Genomic DNA, 17,169 nt, shown 5'->3' with positions numbered 1-17,169 from the left:
TCCCCTGCATTGGCAGGCGGATTCTTAACCACTGTGCCCCCAGGGAAGTCCCCTGACCTTTGTATATTTCTAATTTGTGTTTTTACTTTGTTTTTCCTATAGCATTCCTACAAATGATAATTAATTCTTTTAGTTTACTGCCTTGAGATTTTAAAAAATTATCGTGGTTTCTCTTTTAATAATGTATTGATGCTATTGAATTCTTAAAATTTTTTTGGTAAGAAGTGCTCAGAGTCTTGAAATTATCTGGTCAAATAGCAAGCAAAGCTCAGTATGAATATAGTGGAAATAAACACAGTTGTGAAGTCCCGGGAATGAGTCTCACAACAGATACAAATGGGACCTTGGCATGTGATGGAGATTTGGTCTTGCACATTAATTGAGATGGTGGTCTGGAGGAACAGTTTACTGGGGGTGGAGGGTGGGGAAGATCCACATTTCCACATGGGTTCAAAGAATTAAAAGTGAAAAGCAAAACTTTAAAACTTTTAGAAGAAAATATAGATTATCTTCATGAACTGGCAAAGGTACGTTTCTAAAATAAGATACAGAAAACCATTTGGCAATATTCATTCATGTGTGGAGGATGCCACATCCTACCATTTAACAGTTCCACTCCTGGGTATAATGCCATAGAGAACCCTGATATGTGCGCCCACAGAAACTCTGACATCAATGTCCACAGCAGCATTATTTATGATGGCAAAAGTTGGGAACAATCTAACATGGATTTTGGTATAAAAATAGAAATATCTGTGGTTTGTTCATTCAAAGTATGATATACCTTTTCCAAACATAATGAGGAGTGACAAAAGCAGGTTGCAGATAAGTAAATACAGTATGATACTAGTTATATCCAATTTTAACAAATAAAAAATAGTACTTGACAAATTTTGAGAGGTACATTCATATGTAATGAAAGTATAAAGAAATGCATGGGAATAATGAACACCAAAATCAGGTACTGGTTTTTTCTGAGAAGGAGGGAAGGAAGGAATATAACATAATTGGACTGAAGCACACAGGAAGCTTTAAATGTATTTATAATATTTTATTTAATGATAAAATTCATTTTTAAAAGGTGGCTGAGGGAGAGATGGAAAACTCAAATCTGAAGTGAAATTCCTCCTTCTGGGCATGACAATAAATCTTAATCTTCTACAAATAATTGAAACAAGTATAGATCCCTACAACTGACTGAACGGAACAAATACTACGCTTAATGTGTAAATGTTGGTATATCTGTTAAAAAGTCATTCACTACATGTTATTTTTTTCTGTAGTTATTATAGACTTTACATCTCTTATTCTCCAAGTTTACCTAGTATTGATTACATTTATATATCAGTCTTGTAAGTCTTTCTCTTGAAACTGGGCTCTGTTACCTTATTCAACACTTAAATTTCTGTTTGTCATCTGTATCATAATAAAAAAGAACCAGCAATTTTCCTAGTTTCTGACTCCTTTGTGTCCTAATGATAATTTTCATCTTTCTTTCTTCTTTCTTTCTTTTCCTTCCTTCCTTCCTTTTTCTTCCTTTCTTTCTTTCTTTCCCTTCCTTCCTTCCTTCCTTCCTTTCTTTCTTTTTTTCTTTCTTTCTTTCTTTCTTTCTTTCTTTCTTTCTTTCTTTCTTTCTTTCTTTCTTTCTTTCTTTCTTTCTTTCTTTCTTTCTTTCTTTCTTCCTCCCTTTCTTTCTTTCTTTCTTTCTTTCTTTCTTTCTTTCTTTCTTTCTTTCTTTCTTCCTCCCTTTCTTTCTTTCTTTCTTTCTTTCTTTCTTTCTTTCTTTCTTTCTTTCTTTCTTTCTTTCTTCTCTTTTATTATTCAGGAAGCACAGGGAGAAGTTTGTATCAGGTACACATGGAAAGCAGGTTATCACAGTAATAAGCTCTTGGGTGCAATGTAAAAGCCTCATTGGCCATGTAACTTGGGCAAAGCAGGTATCATCTCTAAGCCTCATTTGTTTAGAGTTAAATGAGCTGGATTTGATAGGGTTGATGTCAGGTTTAAATGGGACAAGGCTCATAGCACTCAGTACAGTGTCTAGCACATAGTAAGTTTGCATTCAGTGAATGCTAATGGATGATGACAATGCAGCATATATACAAAATTGACTTAAATACTGAGATTGGATGATTTTACCAATCATCCAATTTACTCATGAATAAATGAGTAAAAGACATAGAATAATAATAAATAGGCTTTTAATGAACAGTCAACTTTAACTGTCTCTCAGCTTACTGACCCAGTGTACACTTGGTGACAGGTGATATTGTAGCTGAAATGATTCAGGATGCTGACAGGACCCTGGCAAGTGGGGACAACCCCTTAATGATGTGAGGAGGGCCTGCTTTAGTGTTTGGCTCATAAAATACACACTTTTATACCCCTTCCTATTTGATGAGAACCACTATTTCTGCAGAAAATTGACTTCTGATCTATTCCTGGTAAATTTTACTGGCAGGTGCATCCATCCCTCAGCTGCTATAAGAAGTGGCTGCTATAAAAAAGAATGAAATAACGCCATTTGCAGCTACATGGATGAACCTAGAGATTTTTATACGAAGTGAAGTAAGTCAGAAACAGAAAGACAAATACTGTGTGATATCACTTATATTTGGGACTTAAAATATGACAGAAATGACCTTATCTACAAAAGAGAAACAGACTCACAGACATAGAGAACAGACTTGTGGTTGCCAAGGGGCAGAGGCGGTAGGGGAGGGATGGATTGGGAGTTTGGGACTAGCAGATGCAAACTATTACATATAGAATGGATAAACGACAGGGTCCTAGTAGAGGGAGTTATACTCAGTATCCTGCAATAACCCAAAGTGGGAGAAATATATATATAAAATTGAATCATTTTGCTGCATACCAGAAACTAACACAACATTATAAGTCAACTATACTTCAATAAAAAAAAATTTTAAGTGGCTGCTAAAGCTCACAGCTGTACCTCACTCCAGGGAATTGCCCTCAGCTCAAAGCAGCAGCATTGCCCAGAGATGCACTGGAGAGTGAGACTGGAGGAGGAGGAAGCCTCTGGCTGCCAATGAGTGTTGACTGGGGGATCCAAGCCCACATCCATGGCCTCAGTGTGGCGTGGCTCACTGGAGCCATTCCTGCTCTAGCACTTCCGTCTGGAATCTGACTGAGCCTGGTCTGGGATCTGTGTCTTTGCCTACTTTCTCTTCCTGCACTATCCTGCTTCCTTACTCCTTACAGATTTCTCCTGGGAGATCCCCCTCAACAAGTCCCTCACACAAGAATTCCAGTCTCAAGCTCTGTTTCCTGGGACCCAACCTAAGAAACTTTCTTAAGTCTACTTCTATAGCCATGTCAAGAATGGGAGAGATTTTTGTGTTGTTTCTCTTCTAGACAAATGCACAAAAACCTTTATGTGTCCTTGAACACTTTGTGGTTTTGGTTTTCTAGTCCTGTAGGTTTATTTAGGTCTTAGAGATTAGTAACCAGCACAGCTTAGCATACCTCTTTTAGATCTATACATATTAAAGATGAGAAACCCAAAGAAAACTTCGGCGCCCTATAGTGTGTAGGAGGCAACAGCATTTCAGTGCTTCTCTGAACACAGTCTCTACCATTTAGGGGGACGCTCTAACAAGTATATCATATTAGTTAAAGTACAATAACCTAAATTTCATCCTAAAATTAAAAAAGGGTTACTTTCAATGGTGCTGCTGGAGATACGATAGTGAGTTAAGCTTCAGTAGCTCATGACATGTGTTTGTTAAATCATGATTTTTGAAAGGGAAGAGAGCGTTTACATGCCTGAATAAAACTCTTCATCAACTTAAAGTTTTGGAAAAATATTACAAAGTTTCAAAGATCTACTTCTAAGAACTGAGATGAGAGGGTTGAAATTGGTGGTCATAGAAGGTATTTCTTTGCTCTCTTTTGCTTATAAAAACCTGGGACTTCGCTAGTGGTGTAGTGGTTAAGAATCCATCTGCCAATGCAGGGGACATGGGTTTGAGCCTTGGAGCAAATAAGCCCGTGCGCCACAATTACTGAAGCTGAGTACCACAACTACTGAAGCCCAAGCACCTAGAGCCCGAGTTCCGCAACAAGGGAAGCCACCACAATGAGAAGCCTGAGCACAACTACGATAAGTAGCCCCTGCTTGCCACAACTAGAGAAAGCCCACCTGCACACAGCAACGAACACCCAATGCAGGCAATAAATAAATAAATAAATAAAATAAATTTTTTAAGATAAAACCAAAAAAACTCTGGTCATAAATGAAAAAAATAGCTTATATTAGCTATTGAAGATCATTCTCAGTTGGGTAAGTCCCAAACCGCAATTTTTCAAAAAAATTAATTAATTTATTTTATTTATTTATTGGCTGCGTTGGGTCTTCATTGCTGCACACGGGCTTTCTCTAGTTGCTGCGAGCAGGGGCTACTCTTCATTGTGGTGCGCAGGCTCCTCATTGTAGTGGCTTGTCTTGTTGTGGAGCACAGGCCCTAGGCGCGTGGGCTTCAGTAGTTGCGGCACATGGGCTCAAAAGTTGTGGCGCACAGGCTTAGTTGCTCTGTGGCATGTGGAATCTTCCCAGAGCAGGGCTCGAACCCGTGTCCCCTGCATTGGCAGGTGGACTCTTAACCACTGCACCACCTAAGAAGTCCCCAAACCGCAATTTGACTCTAGATTTCTATTTGGTTCCAGGCCATGGCATTTGCAATATATCGGATGCTAAGGAATTTGTGTCCAGCAGCATTAGTTTTTTTTAATGATTATATTCCTATTAGACCTCTCAATGGCATTTTGTGTATTAATAGAAATAGAATCTGGCTGTTATAGACACTAGATAAATTATGTCCACCACTCAGTCACACAAAAAGGCTCCTCATTATTGGCAAGTTGGATAGCTATAGACTGGCCTGTTTTCCACCTGATTTATTTCCCATCATAAATGGCAGATGGACCACATGGGTCAAATTTGGCCCATAATAATTTGGGATAATAATTAAGGATAATTTGGTCTGAATAGTGCTTTTAAGAAAACTTCAATCAACAGGAAAAAAAAAAAGAAGAAGGAATTATAAATATGAATCTTGATATCACTTCTTTTGAAAAATTGGAGACTTTATCGACACCAGGCCCACAGTCCATCAGGCCTGAGTCATATATCAGTAGGGCCCAGGTGGGAAACAAATGGCAAACTCAAAGTGGGAAATATGAGGAAGGCTGAATAAAGGTATTGATTCCACATGCGTGGACAGCGTGTAGGGAAACCACAAAGTAAAGAGCAGTACCCTGGAACCAGTAACCTCAGGGGGCAATTGCAACCTCAGAGAAAGGAGAGGGAGAAGCACTGGAAGCAGAGAGGCAGCACGATGGAGAAGGCTGTCCGGCAGGGCTGTGGCCCTGGTTGAAGGACAGAGCTAGCTCAAGACAATGCTTCAGGGAGGGAGCCAGAGGAATAAATATCCAAATCTCCCTCTCTGTCCCCCTGAGTGTCTGCGAGAGCTCCTCATTGGCTGAATGAAACTGCAAGCTATAAGTCAAGGAAGCCTCTTGAGGCAGCACATAATGAGTAGTCCTGAGGGGCACAGAGCATGGTGGAAAAGACTGGAGTGGGAACCTGGAGGGCCAAGCAGGAGATATCTGGTATAAGTGGCAACTCCCTCCTGTAGACAGAGCTTACATTCTATTGTTTGCCACAGTCCCCACCATTCTCTATTGCCCCACACCAAAGATGAGTATCAGTTACCAGTGATCATCATGTTGGCACTACAGGACAGAAACATTTCTCTATGTCTTCTTCAAAAGTGAACAAGGAAACACAGAAGACCAAATTTTTTAAGAAAACTGAGAATATCTGTATATATTTCTTGTAGAAGAGAAATATTACTATGTGTTTAGCATGTAAACAAAATGTACCTTTGTTTTCATATATATATATATTTTCACATACATACGTACATATCTTGCCTGCTTTACTCACGAGGTCAGGTCCCCTTTTCTTGGTAGCGCTCTGATTTTTGTATTGGAAAATTATCTTTCCACTGTTGAATATAGTCTTGCTTGAGAGGCTAATTCTAGGTGACTTTCTTTCACTTGGGAGCCAAAGCATTACGAGCCTCCCTGCCCTCACCACATGGGCAGACACATGACTTAACCACAGTCAGTGGAGTTCTCTCTCTAGGGACTTTGATTCATGAGTGAATTATGCAAAGGCAATAGTTAATTTCTGTTGCTTGCAGCCAAGAACTCTGAGTCGTTATCTAAACTTGAGTAGGAAGACAATTAATAAGTTGGTGTTTAAACATGCTTTTTGACGTTTGGAAAGCTCCTCTAATTCAATAGGCTGTGGAGACAGAGAGGAATCGCTGCATGCAGATGAACCCCCAGAGATGAGCGATGCCTGTTGCTCACCCATCATTTTGCCAAATTTGCAAAGCTGAAGATTGTGACTATGTCCCAGCCTCCTCTAGGAGAACATATACACAACCTAATGTTTTCCTTGATGAGACTGAGTGAAAACTATCACTGAATTAGAAAATAGATGCTTTTGTTATGAAAGCCAAAATGACTGTCTCTTTAGGAGCTGTAGGAAATACCAAATGAAAAAAATAAGGTCCACACTGCAACCTGAAACTCAGATGTAGGTACTGAATCTGGCTCAGACATTGGGTTTATTTATTATTATTATTATATTTTTATTGATTGTGCTTAATCTTAAATGTTTCTATATTACCCTAAAATATCAGCTGGTAAGTAAACTGGGAGTAAGAACAAGTTTGCCAACATTCAAATAATGCTCAGCTCAATAGAATTCCATTCCGCTGACCAGGTCAAAACGTATAATAGCAAACTACCAAGCAGGGTAATGATAATAAAAGTTAATATGGGTCAGACACTGTACTAAATGCTTAAGTATATAGTTTCAATTAATGTTCACAACACTGTAAAGTAAGGATTACTGGATTATATGGTAGTTCTATTTGTAGTTTTTTAAGGAACCTCCAAATTGTTTTCCATAGTGGCTGTACCAACTTACATTCCCACCAACAGTGCAGGAGACAACACTGTAAAGTAGGTACTTTCATATTCTATAAATGAAGATCCTGAGTCTTAGCAAAGATTAGATTCTTTTTCAGGGTTACATAACTTAGCTGATAATCTCAAGCAGGAGGCAGAAGAAATGACATACATAGTCATTAAAATAAACCCTTAAGTATATGGCGTAATTGTGGCAAGCATCAGCATGTATTTCAAAATTAGTCATAGTAGTAATGTGATAATATTTGAGTCCTTATGATGTATCCAGAACACTGCTTAGCATTTTACAGGTGTAATAAGACATAATTAGACATAATTTGCCAGGAGAAAAAAATTGTAATTTGCAGTCTATTTCTGTCCAAACCTCAATCTTTTCAAGAAAATTAGATCTTTGATTGTCCATTATCTCTATCGTCTTTTTACCTTATTCTCCCAACTGGATCCTTCTCATCAATTTTTGAATAAGCTCAAGTCTTTTCTTTCTTAGAAACGAATAGTTCCTCAAAACAAAATTAAAAAGACCATTCTTCACTTTATTTTCCCATCTGGCTATCACTTATATCATTTTCCTCATTTTTACAGTAAAATTTTTGGAAAGAGGTGTCCATTATGTCTGTCTCAATTTTCTAACCTTCCCTTCAACTGTCAATCCATTTGTGGACATGGGATGCTAGACCACTGACCCCCTTCAAGGCAGGACTTGCTGCCCAGCTGAGGGGAGTGCAGTCTGCAGACTGCCTCAGGCTGTCTGCTTCTTCAGGGTCTGCCTCAGCCTCAGTGTCACCTTGCACAACGTCATGCCCTTTCCAGCATGGCCCATGTGTGGTGATGAGTGAGGTAGAGGTAAAAAGCCTGGCCATTTTGGTCTGAAGGGTGAAAAAGCTGATGGGTAGAGTTTAGTACCAAGGCCCCCATCTTGTTGGCTGAAGATGTTGGGCTTGGATCCCAATTTAACTGCTTTCTCTGCTCAGTCATGTTTCTTCTTCCTTTCAAAGATGTTGATCCGCGGGCTTCCCTGGTGGCGCAGTGGTTAAGAATCTGTCTGCCAATGCAGGAAACACGGGTTCAATCCCTGGGCCGGGGGAGATCCCACATGCCACAGAGCAACTAAGCCCATGCACCACAACTACTGAGCCTGTGCTCTAGAGCCTGTGAGCCACAACTATTGAGTCCATGTGCCACAACTACTGAAGCCCGTGTGCCTACAGCCTGTGCTCTGCAGCAAGAGAAGCCACCGCAATGAGAAGCCCACGCACCACAAAGAAGAGTAGACCCCGCTCTCCACAACTAGAGAAAGCCCATGTGCAGCAATGAAGACCCAATGCAGCCAAAAATAAAACAAACAAACAAACAAACAAATAAATAAAAAGATGTTGATCCCTAATAGATACCCCCAACTCTACCCCAGAATCTGCTTCCTAAAACATGACACCATTGCAATCAGCTTGGTCTTGATTGTTTCAGTCTTTCTAAGGTCACCTGTGATCCACATGTTCATAAATTAAATTGGCATTTCTCAGCCATCAATTTGCTCAACCTCTTATGGTATTTGAAACAGTAATTAAGGAAAAATTACAGTGGCAGCCCATTGGATTAGCACGTTCATCGCAGACATCATTTATTCTTTCATTATCAAATATATAATAAAAGGATTCAAATACCAGAGTATAGGGGTATAAAACAAGTAAGACAAGAGTCTTTACTTTTGGGGACCTCTGTTTAATGATGAGTCGTTGGACGCAGAGAGTGAAGGAGCAGAAGCAGAGAAACTTCTGGGTTTTGACCTTGGGCGAATGGATGACACATCTGTCACTGAACTAGAATCTACAGGAGGGGTCATCAGCTGAAAGGGGGAAAGAGAAGGAGTTCAGTTTTGAGTCGTGTGAGTTAGAGGTGCTTGTGGGATATCCACACAGAGCTGACTTGAGAGTAATTGTAGCAGAGACCAGACTGCAGTAAGTTGAAGACTGAATATAACTTGAGAATGTGGCCGAGGCTGAATAGAGACCAGAGGGTCCCAAACCTGGCTAAGCATTAAACTCATACTTAGAGTTAATTAAAAATTGATTGAAACCAAGAAGGATCTCCTGTATAGCACAGGGAACTATACTCAGTATTTTGTAATAACCTATAAGGGAAAAGAATCTGAAAAAGAATAGATATATGATGTTTATGTATAACTGAATCACTTTGCAGTACACCTGAATCTAACACAACATTGTAAATCAACTATAAATTTTAAAAAATTGATTAAAAATTTCTTCCCCAGAGATTCTGATTCAGTCGATCTGAGGAGGATGTGTACTTTTACAAACTCTCCAGCACTACTGTGCTCAGTGGAGGTCCGCTGGAAAGCAAACACCAAGATGGAGTGAAAATGCAATAATTTTTGGGGGGGAATGTGGGGTCGGAAATGTGTCAGAGGAAATGGGAGGGAGCCAGGGAAGACGGGAGGAGCTGTCAGGCAGCATTGCAAGTCTGACCTCATGAAGGGAGGAGGGCAAGATGATTGGGTAGAAGCATCTCAGAGTGCTATGGGGGTAAGGGTGGGTTAGCCAGGCTGCTGGAAGGTTATGTACCTTTCAGGAACAGGCCTGCCATGTGCAATTGCTGGCTAGACAGGAGCCGTCTGTGGGAAGCCTGGCATTGGCACAACTTTGGGGATGGATTTCAGAGTGCAGAAGCTGGGGCCTTGGTTAATTAAGCTCTATGTGGTTGAAAGTCTGTGAGGCACATTCTCCTGGCTGCCACATATACCCTACCAATTTTTTTTTTGGCAGCGCCGGGCTGCATCCGGGGGTCTTAGTTCCCCAACCAGGGATCGAACCTGTGCTCCTTGCAGTGGAAGCATGGAGTCCTTAACCACTGGACTGCCAGGGAATTCCATACACCTTACCATTTTAAGACAATGAGATGAGGGGAGGGAGATAGAAATGGGCTGTGGTTAGAGAGGAATTTGGATTTGAGGCAAAGTTTCCTGTTGGTTTTCAAATAGGAAAGACTTCGGTATGTTTGGAAGCCTAGAGGAGGGAATCAGCACAATGGGAGAAGTTAAAGATAGAAAAGAGGAAGGGAAAGGGGGAAAGAGGGGTGGGGAAGAGGTGAGAGAGAGAGGTTGAGAATGAATTAATTGTGGAGGAGGAGACTCCGGAGAAGCCAGGAAGATGTGAAATAACAGGTTGTGGCTTTGACTCTGAGCAGTGACATCTTATTTTCTGGGGTAGTGTCTGGGTGTGGGTTAAGGTTGAACACTGTAGGAAGTCAGAGGGGATTGCACTTGGTTATCTCAATTTCTAGCCCCAAACAGGAGGCAAACTATCAAGAGCACCAGTGGTGCAAAGTCTGGTCTTGAACAGGAGGTAGCCCACCCTCTGAGATGGAAATCAAAAGAGGTAAGACAAAGACTCTCATAGATGTGGGATCAAGTTACGGGACAGAAAGGCTGATGGTCTTAATTTCTTGATAAATAGGAGGCAAATTTATCTGCTGAAGGTATTATTTATTTGCCGCTCTTCTCACATGACAAAATTCCTTACATAAAACCATAACAGAAATAATATTTAGTATATTAAAATTAATACTTCAGACATTTCTTTTGTAGGAAGATGATTGTCTATTATGTAAATCTTTCACAGGCATGTGTCTGTTTCTTGGTGTACAAACCAAAACTCTAAAAGATTCCCTTGGTCTAATTTAGAATTTTAAAAACTGACATTGTATTGAGTTTATACTATTCTCAATCAGAAAAAAAATTACTGGACATACACTGTCAATGTATTTTGTATATTTGTTACCAAAGTTAACCCAAAACTGACTTTTGGATGATGTAATTTTATCGAGTATTAAAATAAACTCACCACATGAGCACATACTGGCTCCCCTATCAAAAAGCAGACATTAAGGTATTTCATAATTGGAGGGGATCTTTGAGATCAGTGCCTTCTAATTTGGGGGCCTCAGACTCCCAGAATACATACATCGAACAATAGTAGTTGATGATCTATTTGTAAATTTCAAAGCACCTAATAGAAATCCCACTTTAATGCATATGAAGACTTTGAGTTCCTCTACAATTACTTCAAATTATTTCAACTCAGTGGGGCTACACTTCAGACTCTCCAATGGGCCTTTGCAATAGTAAAATATGGTTAATGCATTAATCATTATTTAATCAGTACGTTTTAAAAATCAGCAAAAGCTTCCAAAACAGGGAGGGTTATAGAAGTTTGAGGTAACTAATAGTGAAAAGTTGGGAAAAAATGACTTAGTCTAATCCTGAAATCTGCAAGTGAGAAAACTAGGAGGAGGATAAATAATTTACCCAATATCACATCATGGTTCATTAATAGCAGAGCCAGCATTAGGATTTGCTCAATTCATATTTTGAAAGTTGTGAAAAAAATTTTCTAATATGCTGTTTCTTGGGTATTAGGTTTTTGCATTTTGTATCATGGTGTTTAGTGTTCTTAGCATTTGGAAGCCAAATGGTTCACATTTTGTTTTTGGATTGCTTTGGGAATGAGTGTGTACCCATAGGAAACACCCCAGCCCAAATGCTTAGGTTTATTAATTTGTATTCCCTCTGCTGGCCAACTTTGCAGTAAAGTGGTATAAAAAATTTTATTTCTCCATAGAGGTAATTGAAAAACAAAAACCTTTAAAAGAGTCTTCATAGTAGAGGGGGTTCATAAAAGGCTACTTAATTTCAAACTCCATTCTTCCATTCTTCATAATTTTAGGGTGGTCTTCATTCATATCTACTCTAGTTGCAATAGTACTTTAAACAGAATACAGAATTATACTGTTAACATATGAATCTGCAAAAAGAAAACATTTCAGTCTCTTCTACAGTTTTAATCTTAGATGTGCATACTAATTGCACACATTCTCATCAAATAATTAAAACATATTCACAATTAACGAATAGAGACAAACTTTATACAAAAGTTCTGCTACTACCATAATTTTTGAAAACATTTAACCCACCAGTAAGAGAGGAGACAGTCCTTCCCTTTAAAAGATAATTTGAACAGAGAATAGAAGATATGATCATAATTAGAAGTACAAACAATAGTTTTCTCTTCTTATGAAAAGCTTAAAAATTTCCTTTCTTATATTTTTTGTTGTTCTTCTTTATATTTCTTTAGACAACACAGTCATGTCTTCTCAAATGAATTTTTTTAAGGAAGGGAGAGTTGTCTATTGATGGTCTAAAAGAAGTGCCTTCATAATTGTAGCTGAGGCAGAACTGGGTATTTAATAATTCTTACATCTCATTGAAGCAGTCTTCCAAGATGTTGATTAAGCAGAGAAATCATTTCCTAAGTCCAAAATTTCAAAATGTATAAAGGTAATCAGAATTTTATAACAAATGATAATAAGTAGTTTTGTGCATTCCTTTTCCAAGATACCCGATAACATAGGCCAATTAAAACCCAGAATCCACACTGGCATCAAATGAACCTAGCAGAATGACCAAAGCTGAGAGCTAGTCATTGTCGTAGATGCAACCTGAAAGAAAAAAACACAAATTAAAATTAGTTACACAAAACACATATCCTCTAAGTGTTCCAAGATTGGAAATGTAGGTGATTCATACTCTCCCGGTTTAGGATAAAAAAAGTAGAATTGGTTCACTTTATGAAAAAGCAGTTAAACAGAAAGCCATGTATTTATTTAACATTCATTGCTCAGTGTACTTTTCCAAACAAAGTTTCTGGACAAATCTATTCTCTATCAAAATGAGACTCAGGGTTATTTAACCTGGCACTTAATTAAATGTACTTTTTGAAAATAATTCTAAATGAAGTTGAGAATATTGGGTATGGGTAAGAATCATGTATTTAAAAGGAGACTAAGAGGAATACAACACTATGCTTTATTTCAGGCAGGATTCTTTTTTTAGATCATAATTTAGAAATATATGACAGATAATACTAATGAATAGTATAGCTTATGAAATAAGTACCTACTTGTTGTCCAAGTACAAATATTTTTGTGGATAAAAGCAATTCTTATTAAGATTCATGTATAATGAAAAAAATCACTAAATACTCCCATTCTTTTGTTTTCAAAGAAAATAAATAAAAGATTTTCCTTGATTTCCAGTCATGTACAAAACTAATTTTTTTTGACACTTTCAGGTGATTCAAATTCTGATCGGATTGAAAGGCTCCAATTAATCAGCAAGCTATTTTCAGTATTTGTAAGAACAGTAAATTCACTGCTATGGTTCTCTGTGGTGGGTGCCACGTGAGACTTACCATCAGCAATATCATCATAAATCTCTCCATCACTGAAAATGTAGAAAATAAATTTTATGTTAAAGAAAGAATCTTCTTAACATTTAAGCAATATTTAGGTTAAAAGTTTAATAGTATGATTTTTTGTGACACAAGGCATTTAAGGGTGAGAAGTTACATGTTATGCATTTGCAAGTGGGAAGAAATTTCATATTCATCCGCCTCTTCTTTCATTGACTTCATCTAATCCTCTCTTTCATTCTTCAAAACACACACACAACTTATTCCATATCATAGACATACAGAATAATGAAAACACGCCCCAAGAGTACAGACCATGCCTTGCATATCTTTAGATCAAACTATAAACCTAGCACGCAGCTGTCCTTGATAAATAGTATTTGTTGAACTGAACAAACTGAAAAATCATGGCACAGTACTCCACTGGGGGCCCTAATCCTAAACTCTGATGGATTCTTTATATTCATTAATATCAGATTTATACTACTTTCACTTGAACTTCAAATGTTGAAGCAAATACAAAAATATTTGGCATAGGAAATGGATGCATTATTTTTGCAATGTTTCTAGTTGTAATTTGTAACTCTTAATTACAAAATATATAAACATTGGTTACAAAATAAGCAGCCAGGATATGGTTTGTATGGTGATTCTTTTATTTTTTTATTTTTTATTTTTTGGCCATACCGCATGGCATGTGGGATCTTAGTTCCCTGACCAAGGACTGAACCCACGCCCCCTACATTGGAAGCACGGAGTCTTAGCCACTGGACCTCCAGGGAAGTCCCTGTATGGTGATTATTATGTTATATAATTTTAAAAATATTTGTGGTTATAGGTAGCATCCACAATAATAGTTCTGGTGACTTACACATTTCAGTTTTTATCTGGTCCTGAATCTTTGTGAAATATTCTGTTCTACAAACATACTGAATCCCTTCTATGTACCAGGAGATATAAGTAAGACACAGCTTTTAAGAAACATATAATCTAATGGAGGAGAGAATGATGTGCAAGTAATTAAAACAGAAAGAATTATAAATATTAGTTTAGCCTTGAAACATAGGATACGTAAGTGCAAGGTGACTTTGTCACTTAGACCAGACCTACCCTTGGTTCCTGTACTAGCTCTGTGCATTTAGCATGGAAGCAGCAGCAGGCATGTCAAATTGCTGCCAACTCACAGATGCTGTGAGTTCCCTGTGTCTTCTATGTGGATCCTTTCTCTGAGATTGAGGGAGGATTTGGCTAATGGAAATCTGATACAAATGCAAAGAGGACAGATTTTTTTCTATCGTTCATTCAATAAACATTTACTAAGTATTCACTTCAATAGGTGGTAAAGCAATAATTACGTAGAGAGTACACTTTCTGAATTCTCTCTTAATCATCCTGTAATAATCACTGATGAATTGTGGTCCTGTTATTTGTCATGCATTCTTTCCTTGAAATTTGTATCTTTCATAGAGTAAAACCTATTGAAAAGTCCGATGCCTACTACTGTGATTAATGTTCCGAGGAAAATAAAAGTATTACAATTTTTTTTGACTCTTTACTGGTTTGCTGACAGAGCACTTAACATTGATTTGCCTCTTTCTGATTGGTGTCAGGTTGTTTATGGGTAGTTTGTGAATCCTCCTTGATTTCTTAATTATGCTGAATTCTGTAAATCTCTGTATTGGTATATGACCTACCCTAATAATGAAGTTCATTTCGTGCACTGGTTTACTTGGAAGAGAATCTTATAACATCGGGGTGGACTCTAATAGCACTAATACCAGACTGCGACAATGTCCTATTCATAAATATAGAAGAATCATTGACCACTATCTTTTTTCTGGCATGCTTCCAAAAATGGCAACTTAATAGTCTACTATGCCTGGTGTGAGTAAAGAAAAGCCCTCTATTAGGGGCCAAACTATAAACTGTTAACAGGTGATATCTGTACCTACTCTGCAGACACTAATTGATCCCAGATTAATTCAGTTCAATCAACTGCGTTAATAGCTAGTGAAATGCAAAGTATTAATGAAAGTGTTAGCAGTTTTGACATGTCTCCAATGTTTGCAATGTTTGTGTCCAACGAATATATAAAACTATGAACTGTGTAATCATGAATGGGAAGGGCTCCTCCTTTATATTTAAAAGAGTGACACTTTATCAAAACTAACTTCATTATGGGTACTACCACATTGACATTAGTATAGCATACTAAGCTAAAATTTATTTATGATAGTTTAGTAAATTATATTATGTAAATGATATTAGGAATCTTTTTAAGGAAAAGCATATAATTCTTTTTGCAAGTATAGAAGTAGAAGAAAATGGGCTTACTTGTCCACCAAGTAACTCCGAAGGACATAACCATCTAAGAAAGAAAAAGAAAATAAATTTTATTGAGTACAAACTTGAAAAATCTCTACTATTTAAAAAAAATTGAAATGGAATTTAATAATAAAAGAATGATATAATATATTGAATAATTACATCTATCTCCAAATATGACTCATTTTTATCTGTCCACTTTTCTCTCCTTCCTTTCTTTTCCTCTTCTCTGTAACTTTTTTCTCTCCCTCCTACATGACTCTTTCCCTCCTTTTACAATCTTTCCTCCTTTACCCCTTAAATTAAAAACCAATATTTTCTTTTCTAAGCTACTGTAGGTTGTAGCACAAGCTTCTTTCATATTTTAATTTCTTCAAGGTTTTACCCACGTGACACAGTTTTTGGAATTTATTAAGCATAATTTCTCCAATTATGAAAGTAGGTCACAGGTAGGGATTTTAAATATCACCAGGTCTAAGGCTTAACTTTTCAAGTCTTATTATACTGATCAGTCAGAGCTGTGTTCCACTCGCCTTTCAGTCTGCAATCTAGTGGTTACTTGAGGGAGTGTGCATTCCACATGGTTTCAAAACAGCTCTCTTATAATCACTGTGAAGATCTTTCACTATTGCTTTTGCCCTGTGACGGTGTCAACATTTGTATTTTCATCTTTCGTGGAACAAATAATCATTAGAAGAATAATTATTAGAATCATTACTATATCAGGGATTCTAGTGATTCCGTTGTTAAGTAGAAAATAGACATGTTATACAAGAAAGCAAAGATTTTTTTTTTGCACTTTATTTCTGCCCCTCTTATGCACAATACTCCCAAGAAAAAATATTTTTTCTTAATAAAATGTCTGCTGATATCTAATTAATATTACTAACCTTTGGAATTGTTAGTTTTGTGTTAGCACCTAGCCACTATTGTATGCTTGAGATTAGTACCATTTATGGTCTTGTCAATACAGCTTCTAAATAATTTCTTTCATTGAGTCAATCTATCGGTTTTGCTCCACCTCAGATCTAGTTTTGGTTCTAAATCAGAGTAAATTGTGTAAAAAATGATAAACCAGGAAGATCATAAGCAAAAATCAATACCACAAACATATTAATATCATGTTGCCCTTGATTTAACATGCAAAATTTTTTTAAAAGTTAGAATTGTACAACTGAAATTATGGATTAAAATTTAAGAAAATGAACTTTCCCTTGAAATATTCCAGAGTAAAAAAATTCCATCAAAATATTTTGTTAAGAAATTCACCACTTTTTGGTGAAAATTGTTTATAAGAATCATATTTGGAAAATAAAGAAACAAAGTTATCTTTGAATTCCTGTAGCAGTATGAAGTAATGAAACGTGTCAAAATGATAAAGGTGCAATAAAGTCATTTTTCTCAGAGGATGAAAAATTAGACCGTGTTATATCTTCCTTTTAATTTCAACTAAAGCAGAAGCGGAAAAAATTAATATAAAGGTCATCTAAAATTAATATCTATGATCCTTGGGTAGTCTTTGATTCCACAGTTCTTTCATTCGTTTCACATT

General features: G+C 37.2%; 1 protein-coding gene across 2 annotated transcripts in view; it reads right to left on the bottom strand.

Moving 5' to 3' along the window:
* Nucleotides 1-11,866: 11,866 nt before the first annotated feature.
* FYB1 (FYN binding protein 1) overlaps nucleotides 11,867-17,169 on the bottom strand; it is a 91,144-nt gene continuing 85,841 nt past the window's right edge. For both annotated transcript variants that reach the window (XM_057709849.1, XM_057709850.1), the window contains 3 exons: nucleotides 15,627-15,660; nucleotides 13,293-13,324; nucleotides 11,867-12,540 (listed from right to left, as the gene is read on the bottom strand). In XM_057709849.1, coding sequence (XP_057565832.1) covers nucleotides 12,518-12,540; nucleotides 13,293-13,324; nucleotides 15,627-15,660 — 89 coding nt within the window. In that variant the 3' untranslated portion in view covers nucleotides 11,867-12,517. The remainder of the gene's footprint in view (nucleotides 12,541-13,292; nucleotides 13,325-15,626; nucleotides 15,661-17,169) is intronic.

Source organism: Hippopotamus amphibius, chromosome 15, assembly GCF_030028045.1.
Source record: "Hippopotamus amphibius kiboko isolate mHipAmp2 chromosome 15, mHipAmp2.hap2, whole genome shotgun sequence".
NCBI classification, from domain to species: Eukaryota; Metazoa; Chordata; class Mammalia; order Artiodactyla; family Hippopotamidae; genus Hippopotamus; species Hippopotamus amphibius.
Note: the sequence above shows the minus strand (reverse complement) of the source record. Positions and strands in the feature narration are given on the sequence as shown.